At 35.5% G+C, this 10,692-nt stretch overlaps 1 protein-coding gene across 1 annotated transcript; it reads right to left on the bottom strand.

Moving 5' to 3' along the window:
• Window positions 1–3,523: 3,523 nt before the first annotated feature.
• Window positions 3,524–10,310, bottom strand: LOC135717952 (uncharacterized). The gene is made up of 4 exons (XM_073815096.1): window positions 10,279–10,310; window positions 7,256–7,468; window positions 6,992–7,168; window positions 3,524–3,981 (listed from the first exon to the last, which is right to left on the bottom strand). Exons 2-4 carry the CDS (start codon window positions 7,437–7,439, stop codon window positions 3,671–3,673), a joined length of 672 nt encoding a protein of 223 aa, XP_073671197.1. The 5' UTR covers window positions 7,440–7,468; window positions 10,279–10,310; the 3' UTR covers window positions 3,524–3,670.
• Window positions 10,311–10,692: the final 382 nt, after the last annotated feature.

Genomic DNA, 10,692 nt, shown 5'->3' with positions numbered 1-10,692 from the left:
TTCTGGGAAAGCTTTGAATTGTCAGCATCCACTCGCCATATACCGCCACCTACTGTACCGGGGCTCGCAAAACTCTTCGCGATTGGTCGATGAAACGCTACCATGAACGCCCTGAGGGCGTTCTTGTGTCATTACGGGAACACCCAAGCCGCAGCTAGACCCTTCTCTGGTAATCAGTACTGTACTGCAGTACTGCATCTTGTTAGCAGACATCCTGACCTGATCAAAAACTTTTGATTAGGAGATGTTCTAATCCTATTTTTAATATATGTTTTACAAACTTACCACAGGTGATCTGGCAAAGCGACTTATGAAACAGCATCTTCCCAAATCTCCTCTTCAGGCTCATCTTAGCGATCATTGGATTTGATATAGTTTGGAAAAAGAAAAAACTTATTTCATTAGTATAGAAACATAAATAAAATGTTTTGGTCAGAAATACAAAAAACTGTGGCCCTAAGTACAACTTTTAAAGAAATTAAGAATGTTTAAATTTTTTGTCATAACACTATTCATTACCTTTTAAGGGGGAATGATTTGGGCATCTGGAAAGACACACGACTTCACCTCTCTGTATTTTATCTCACGTCTTCAAATTGCATGTTGATCTGCCTACAATTTAAAACACATAATAAAATAAAAAACAAGTCATAGCCCCTTTAAAAAGAAAACATAAATTGTGAAATACAAAACACTGCATCTTAATAATTAGGATTAGTAGAACTTGATCTGATTACAAAACAAATACTAAATGCATTGTAAGGTTTTAGGGTAGACCCTTCACAAAAAAGAAATGGTAAATTACGGATTTCTATTAAAACATGGTAGCTTGGTGGTGCATTACCAGGGTGGGTGGTAGCTCATGGACAATAAAAAACAATTATGATTAAAGCCATAATTCATAAAGATAAGAACAAATAAATGCTGTCATGTACACCACCACAAAGACCCATTTTTTTCTGTCAATATGAAGCCTCTATAAAACTTGCATCAACATCCACTCTGAACTATGAATTAACTTTTGTCTCTGTCTACTGAAAACAAGGGGTTTGAAATATGTAGGCCTACATACTGTAGAAGGAATAGTGGCATACAAAAGAAATTAATTGCTGTGCTGAAAAGTAACCATTGTATCCTAAATTAGTTTCTTATATTTTCATAATGACAATGATTAACCAGTCTTAAGAAACAAGTAGCAGGTGTTTTTGAAAAGCCACTCTCAATTCTCACCTGTGAAGTTTCTTGTGTTTTGTTTGCTGTCTGTTTCTTGTTCAATCCTGACAAAATATAAAAAAGTAAAATTAGTTCAATATTGGAAGAGAATTCTATAAATGACCTTTATCAGAACATGAATACATACACTTGCATACTGCATTTAAGTAAATATTGTAGAATAGCAGGGTTAACACAACATTACCTGATCCAGATGTAGTGGCTGTTGATGCATGAAAATCTCAGCATTGACAAGATCATCATCACTTTTCTAATTTGAAGGTCTCTGATAACGAAGACATTACAAAAGAGTTATAAAAATATACTAAAAACAAGAGCACATTTGTCTAGATAACTAATATTTTCTATTTCCATTAAAACTTGCTAATTATTCAACAAGAGAAGTAAGCAAAATTACACCATTACAATTTATTTCTATTCGAATAGAACATGCCAACTTACACGACATGACAGTTTCATACAAAGGAGTTAACTTAAGTGTTTTATGCCGCTTAAAATCATGGATACTGCGCGAATGACCGCAGCATAAACGTAACATGTGATTGACTGATTGCCATGGAAACATGAAGGTCACGTCGACTATCCTGTCCCTTTTAATTTTATAACTGCATTTATACACATTACCCCATCGTGAAAACCTCAGAATGATTAATATTGGATTCGACGCCCATGTTATCACGTCATCAATAAGTTTGGATTAATGTCTATAACACGAACTGCTATACGTATCCGTTATTGCGAATTCGTGAGCCATAAAACACCAACATCTCATCTTAAGTTTTAACACTTAATCAGTAATATGAATGTGAGAAAGCAAGCAGCTTACATTGACCGCACCGCACTCAAGCTGCTGCTCCTTACCAAAGGCTGATAGGTGTCTGTGGCGCCTGTAAGACCTCTCGGATATACACTGACTGAACTACGATATCAACACTTTTCATCAAAGTTGTCCATAAAAGCCCTTACATTTACAACTAGTTGCTTTTCTGAAGCAAAAACAACCAAGTGGTTAAGTTGATAACAACACATATCATATCAATTTATTAATATTCATAATAACGAAGTCCAATTTTGGCGGGAACATCCTGTGGACTAGCAAATTAACTAATATAACGGATACATTCGCAACAGAATACTTCACTGTATATGTGAATAAAATAACGTTATGCGTTTAAAACATTGACTTATTGACTTTATATTTCCTTACCTCTTCTTTCTCCGAAGCATTTTCTCGTGTGATACGCAAGACACAAAATATTGATTTAAAACAAGGAGTTTAGTTTATTGATTTAAATACGATTTTATTGCTTCCGCTAAAGAAAATAGTCCGTTCGGTTTCAGCGGATTCATCACTTGATCAAATAGCCTGCGCACGCATTTGGGCAACAGAAGTGGAGTTATTCCCCATTGGTTCCAACGTGTTAGCAATTCAGAAAGTTTATTAAAACTGTTTCCCAGCATCAAAATGTCTGGTTGTTACGTTTGGTTGCACCAATATAATATACTAATTTGCTTATATATGTATCTGAATACTAGGGGTGTGACGGTCATTATATAACCGTGAGACCGACGGTTATAGTTGAACACCGTCATTAGAACTCTATAACCGCCAAAACCGTGTTATTAAAATATTTAAAAAAAAACAATTTGGTAACACTTTCTATGAAGCCCATGCTTATAATGAATTATAACCCCCTTTATAATTATTTATAGGCAATTATTACTATTCTATAAATATATTTATAAAGACAGAACAACACCTATAACCCATTCTAAGAACAGTTATAGTTACATTTATAATATTTTTATTATTACTTATAAGTGATGCATATGCTTTTCAATGTGCATGCTTATAATCCATTATAGACTGATTTATGAGTATTAATTACTCAGTTGTATACTTTCATGAGGGTATTTATAAAGACGTAGCCAGCCACGCTATAATGTCATTATATTATAGTTACGACTTAATTAGTCATGCAGATTTAGTTCATATGTCAAATAACTCATTTGATTTAACTTGTTATAGCCATGTTATGAGTTACTTATTATGAGTCATAATGCAGTTATTAACTTCTATAAATGCATTATTGATGGCTTTAAGTAAAGTGAACACATAGGATACAGTTTTCTAATCCAAATGTTAGGAAATCATGAAGATGTTATTCATTATCCATTTTCAATGGTTTATTTGCAAATGTAAAAAATAATGCCTATAATAAATGAAAAAAAAATCCTGAACAAAAATTTGCGATTTTCATACTAGTAAAACATAGCCATTTTTCTAAAGTATTACATCAAACCACAATATGCAATATTGGCTGGCTGAGAAGATATAGCTTTTAACAACTCAAACTTTCTAACAAACAAGTGCTTAACAAATAAATTCCAGAAGAAATGCCAGAAATTAACAAGAACATTTAGAAGACAACATGTCTCAGAAAGTATTGGCTATTGGCAAAAGTTCTCCATCTATTTTCATTTTGGAAATTTTCTCTTTGATGTCACTGCTGATTGCAGCACGGCATCTTTCAATAAATGTGGAGAGTTTCTCTACACGCTCATTCCATGGAGGGATGGTGTCAAAGGCCTCAGGAGCAGCAATTTTTAGTTCAGCAACTACTGCTGTGCGGGCAATGGTAGCTCGGTCAAGTCCCATGCTCTCAAAGGCAGCTTTCATAGAGCTCCCCTTTTTGAAAGCCTCTAGTGCCAGTTTGTACCTTGCCACAATGCCTTTGGTGTTCTTCACTAAAAGAAATAGGACAGAAAAATACAAAAAGCACATGTTAAATATCTTAAAATTTCAGAATATTCCACCTTTGAATGTTGGAAATTGCATGTAGAGATAAATAATCGGTTAAACAAGCAATCATGCCCTATAATAATTAGCACTTTACAGAAGTTTAAGTTGACCAAAAACTTAAAATGTGAAGAACCTGACCTCAAGACAAGTACTTTGTGTCAGTGGCCACATTGCTGCAAACTAAAATTGTGTGATTTATAATATGGTCTACATGAGGTCTGATTCGAAAATAAAATGTTACTGTTTCCTAAGCATGAGGGGAGCAGTATTGTGTTTGTTACTTAATTTTAGTTTCTAGTTACTTCTCACATATAGAAACTGAGCTAGTTACTGCATTACATCATTACAAAGGTGAATAATTACCAGGGAAAGTAACTATTGTTTTAGAAACACCGTTTATTTATAAAAGCGTTATTCCCATTACTGAAGGGGAGACAGTAAGCATGGATCACCGCTGTGCAAAGAGAGGTTTGGCAGCCAGGCAAAAATTCATGGATCTGTAGTTAACATTGTATAAATTAATTTTCATAGTAATGTTAACTCAGTATAGTAGTTCATAAGCAATAGTTTTTTTATACCTCAACAAAGGTAATTTACTTGTCTTTTATTAGAAATAATCTACTCTAGAAGGACTCTTTTTTGACTCTTTGTGGAAGTCTATCTGAGGTTAAGTTCATGAATGCTGTTAGTTTATGTTGTAGCTGCTTAAACTATCTATATGGAAATGGAAGTGCCTTATGTGGAGCTAATGGCTAACTGGAGGTTCTCTAGTGAAAAGGTGAAGGGGTTAATTACTTTTTCTCTGCCATTGTCTTAAAGGGGACATATCATGAATTCTGACATTTTCTATGTTTAAGTGCTATAATTGCATCCCCAGTGCTTCTAGCAACCTAGAAAATGTGAAAAAGATCAACCCAGTAACTTAGTTTTGGTAAGCATGTGAAAAAATAGGTCATCGAAATTTGACTCCCCTTGTGATATCAGAAGGGGATAATACCGCCCCTTAATCTGCACTATCCGACCATGGCACTGCCATTTAGTGCAGAGATCAGCTCATTCGCATTTTAAGGGACACACCCAAAATGACAAATTTTTGAGGTTACACCTACAAAGTGTCAATTTTAACATGTTATAATAAATTATCTGTGTAGTATTTTGAGCTAAAACTTCACATATGTACACCATATGGGGACACCAAGATTTATTTGACATTTTAAAAAAGTCTTGTAAAAAGTCCCATTTAAAACTACAAATCAGAAAACGGCAATTTTGCACTTTTATCCACACTATTCCTACGCCCCATGACGCTTTGCGCAAATTGTGGGTGCGACTTCCGGCGCGTACTGTCACTGGACCAGAGCCGGTGATTTCCATGATGATTACAGTCATAATTTCATGTATGAACCAGTGTGAGGATGAAATTAAGAAGTGTCCTGATACATCAATATATATTCAATCGTTTCATGTTGTTCCTCGGGGGCGACGGATCTTCAATGTGCAAATAAAAGCACAGAGACATGCCGTATCTCTACAGTGGGACAGTCAGTCGAGTGTTTAATACATGGAATATACAGAGACTTCTTGTTTTTAAACGTTTCAGGTGATGGTTTAAAATGTCACAACTGTCCCTGGTGTGAGGTTTTTTTTAAACGGCAATTTTTAATCGACTTATCGAGTTTTTATGGCTACACATCAAGCTTCACGCGATCCGACAGCAGCAGTAACTTATGCTTCTCATTCAATACAATGTAAGTTATTTAAACAAACCATAATAAACATATTAAACTCCTATTACATGTTTTCAGTTTTCGTTTTATGAAAATATTATACAGTAGGGCCTAAATAAGACATGAGCTTATGAAATTATTTGCTTAAATAATTCATTTAAAACACAACAAAAGTAACGGTATGCGTAACACATCACGAACTATTATAAACATTAACTAATAAGCAGTTAATGTCGTAGGCTATATATTATGTACTGTAATCTCATTTTTGTAATAATATATAGGCCCTAGTAGCAGAATAAATAAATCAGCATATTTTTATCTGCATAATATGTTGTTTTTGAATAATTATTGTATTTATTGTTCACTGTCAGTTTCTATGAAAGGTTTTACTGGATGGATGTGTGGATACAGTTAATAGATGCACGTGCGCCACATAAACATTCAGTTCTTGAGCGTGTATTACAGTTAAAACAACCGTTTTGTAAAGGTTTACTAAAATGCCAGTCAAAACGGCAGACTCGTATCCCTCGCAATAGGACTATTATTAGCTGTAGTGGCTCACCGGAAGTTTTACCCATCTGAGCTCAAGATGGCGTCGCCCGCATTTACCTCAGGAATAGTGTGGATACTGTATGATATACAATTTAGGTTTAGACTAAGAAATCATATGTCTGTTTTTGTTAGTGGGGTGGTGACTTCAGTCTCGTGCACGCGGTTCACAACAGAACCGGAAGAGAAGACAATGCTGAATAAAGTCGTAATTTTTGTTATTTTTGGACCAAAATTTATTTTGGATGCTTCAACACATTCTAAGTGACCCACTGATGTCACATAAACTACTTTGATGATGTTTTTATTACCTTTCTGGACATGGACAGTATACCGTATGTAGATTTTCAATGAAGGATCAGCAAGCTCTTGGACTAAATATAAAACATCTTAAACTGTGTTTCGAAGATGAACGGAGGTCTTACGAGTTTGGAACGACATGAGGGTGAGTCATTAATGACATTATTTCATTTTTAGGTGAACTATCCCTTTAAGGGGTTACATGGCTACATACATACTGAAGTCAGCTGATTAAGCATATTCTGTGATAAAAGTTAATATAAATATGCTCAGTGCTTTTTGTTTCAAAACATATACAATAGTTCTGTTTAACTCACACAGATTTTTCAGGTGAATCCCTGAAACTTTATATCTGTTGTGACAGATATTTCATTACCTCTCACACGCGCATGTTCACTTTTGGGTACCATTGTTTGCCTCATGTGTTTCCGCACTGTGGGCTTCTTTAGCAGTTCAACTGAGGAGTCTGACAGTACAGAGGAGTCATCATCCGATTCATCAGACTTTTCAAGTTGCTTGGTCTTCTTTCGTTTATGTTGAGTTTGGCTCATATCTGTTGGGTACAAAAAAGATTTCTTAAATCCAATAAGGCAACAATATATTTATTACATTGAATTAACTCTAAAACTTCACCACCAACCTGAGTGTCCACTTGGACCAGGGATTTCCTCCTTCTTGTTAGAAACAAGTTCTCGGATAAATTCGTCCTTACGAGCCAATTCAGACTGAAGATAGGCCTTGTCCTCTTTTAAGAGGTTAATAGTGTCATCTTTCAAAGCACCTTTCTCCTTTTCTGCTTCTAGCTGCTGTCTTAAAAGGGCCATCTCATGTGCAGCTGTTGGTGCAACATTCTCTGTTTACATGGAAAGTAAGAAAATATATGTGTATCTCCGTATATAGCAACAATGGAATTGTATAAAGACAAAATAACACATACTACACATTTGTAAGTATATTCTTATTGTTTATTCACTTGCATTATTTCTGATATAAATGCAATGTAAATGTACAAAAAAAGCAAAATAACAAAAAAGCTTTAAAAACCATTGACGATTTAGTGTTTTATAAGTTGTGTAAGAGCGCCACCTAGTGGATAATAGTGTGGATTGCAGTAAAAACGTGTCATTGGCAGGGAAGAGTTTTCTCTTAAGGGTATAGCGAAGGATTTTGGGTGGATCATAAAGACTAATGATGCACCGATGTATTGGCCGCCGATATTTATCGGCCGTTTTTTTATGAATTTGAAACCATCGGCAATAGCACGAGAAAGGCCGATACCGATTGTTTATTAATTAACTGCATAAAGAAATCCATTATATGTAAAAAATGAGTTAATGTTGTTAATAAAATAAATGCTGAATAGCAGAAAACACCTTTGAAGGTTATCATGCTGTCTTCTTATATTTGTTTTAGCTTAATTTGTGCCTCTCTTATTATGTTGGTCAGTTGAATGTTAATTAGATCAAATCCATGTTCAGTAAAAATAATTTGATGCAGAAATAAACTAGCTAATAGACCAACTGTATAGTATTGTATACAAGTGTTTAATATCGGTATCGGCATCGGCCAGTTGTTGTCTGTTTAAATCGGTATCGGCCCAAAAAATCCTATCGGTGCATCCCTAATAAAGACTATTGGTCCTCCTAGTTGTCAATCATTCTGGTGATATGTTTACGTAAGGCTGTCATACGTGCTCGTAGGTATAACGCCGAATTGTTCTAAAACCTTGTGTGTTCATTTCTGATAATTCCAATGTGTTCACCATAGTATTTATTTATTTTGGAAAGTATTCTTGTATGAGCCATGCCGACAGAAAGTTGTAAACAGAGCGTGCACGAGACGAAATAGGCCCGTGCATGCTCTCTGTGCACATGTTTAATAGGCGTCCCCTCTCGGGAGCAGGTAGAGTGTTGTGCAATTGCATTTTTTTTTAAAGTGGAGAGGGTGGTTCTTTTCTAAAATTCGGGAAAATCCTCCACTATACCTTTAACTCTTTCCCCGCCATTGACGAGTAATCTCGTCAATCCACAATACCTCCATTTTGCATTTTACATGAGAAAAAAAAGGATATTGGCACGATTTCGATTATTAGATTGATAGTGTGTTAAAGCGGAATTTTCATAACGGTCTTTGATGGACTCAATAAACCAGAATGCACTGCGCGAAACTGAGTCATTAGCTCCACCCACTAACCACTGATCGATGCAGTCTTCAGGTTTGTTTGACTACATGCGGCGCCGCAAGAATCGACAGCCAGATGACGTCAAGGTTCCGCGAGAGCGATTTAAAAGCAAACTCCTCTGTATGATTTTGTGAATTGCTCTCGCGGTACTTTGACATCATCCGGCTGTCGATTGCGACGCCACATGAAGTTGAACAAGCCTAATAATTTCTTTTACCGCTCAACCTGCTCTCAAATCAACTCAAGTCAACTTGAAGTTAGCCGGCAGACGAACCATCCAAAGAGTAACTCCGCTTTAACCGTGTCTGAAGGGGAAATCACCCAAACCCTCGATAAAAGATGACTAGAACCTGTGCAGTATCTGGATGTAAGGACAACAAATTAAGGCCACCGGGAGATTTTATTGTTTACATCAACGCGACCCTCAGTTGACACACCACTAACAGATTACTCAAAAATTTTAATATGCAGCCAACTCTTTCATCAGGAAGATTTCGAGTACTGTTTTCAGCCCAGTTTTTCGGTGTAAAATGGTAAAAATATCTAAAACATCATTTGGCTTAGTTGTTGCTTGTTTTGTGTAACTATGGTAAACATACTACATAGAAAGTTATTATTATGTTGTTGTTATTATGAACACAAGCAAAGCAAGCTAACGTTAGCTCATCCTGTGCAGCTGTCAATCAAAGAACATTATCATCTACTGTCAATCATCTCGCCTCAAGACCCGCCCCCATTTAGAACGTTCAGAATTATGTAGTCGTGCATTTTTCTTTTGATTTGACGACCCGTCACACACCGTTACTGTAGCGGTTAAACGCTTTAAAAGCTTTTTTTATATGGAGTTAGTACATTTGATGGCAACACAATCAACTACATATATGTCATGAAATATAGTTTTGGAGCATAATGTTGTTTTAGGGTGGACTTCCACTTTAACCTGAAGAGGGCAGCACTCAGATGTTTCTCCATATATTGTAGCATGGAAACACTTTATACCCAAATGTCAAGAAAGTTACTCAAATCAATGAACAGCACCAATAAAGCCCCCTTCTTACAGATCATTAACTAATAAAAAAGTTGGTTTAGGGTTTAGTTACTCTTTAATTTACAAAATAAGGAGTCAATGGCGGGGAAATAGTTAATAATTAACCATTATATTGCAAATTTTAAATCAGTGCAGATATCTGCACTAAAAAACCATTGCATTTGTTACTATGAAGTTACATGTCGGCATTACGTTGCGTTTATACTATATCACGTGATCAATGTATCCTGCAAACTTCGTTTTATTTATTTATTTATTTTAAATTAATTTTCTGTTTTTGTAAGTGTAATTCTGCGTTCATGACGTTCACGATGTTCTTTACACACGAACTGTGGGTATTTGACAAAAAAAAAACATGAATAAGGTTTCCATTAATGCACACGAAATGTCTGTAACAGTTACACATTGTATGTTTATAAAACTTGAAGCTTACCAGCACTTTCAGCAGCATTTTGAGACGCTGTCTTAGCTAGAGCTGTAATCGGGCCTTAAAAGTTAGGCCCGAAATGTCCGGAGCCCGACAGAATGCAGCCCGAACCCGAACGTACATTTAGATTGACAGCTTTTTAAAAGCCCGAACCCGTTTACAGCCCGACATTATTTAAATGTGCGCACACACACAGCTTTTGTCAAGAATGAGAAATTTACACAGGTTTTAACATTATTTATTCATGACTAATAATCTACACGCCACTTGGAAGTTGAAACAAAGAAATAAGTAATCTTTAACATTGTAACATCTCATTCTAAATAGGCTTATGCAATACACTATAAATATGCCAATAAAATTCTTATTTCTTAACGAATTAAATTAAGATAATACATTCTGAATTAAGATGGGTATTTG

The sequence above is a fragment of the Paramisgurnus dabryanus genome, chromosome 6, assembly GCF_030506205.2.
Source record: "Paramisgurnus dabryanus chromosome 6, PD_genome_1.1, whole genome shotgun sequence".
NCBI lineage: Eukaryota > Metazoa > Chordata > Actinopteri > Cypriniformes > Cobitidae > Paramisgurnus > Paramisgurnus dabryanus.
The sequence above is the reverse complement of the archived record's forward strand: the minus strand, read 5'-3'. Positions and strand labels throughout refer to the sequence as shown.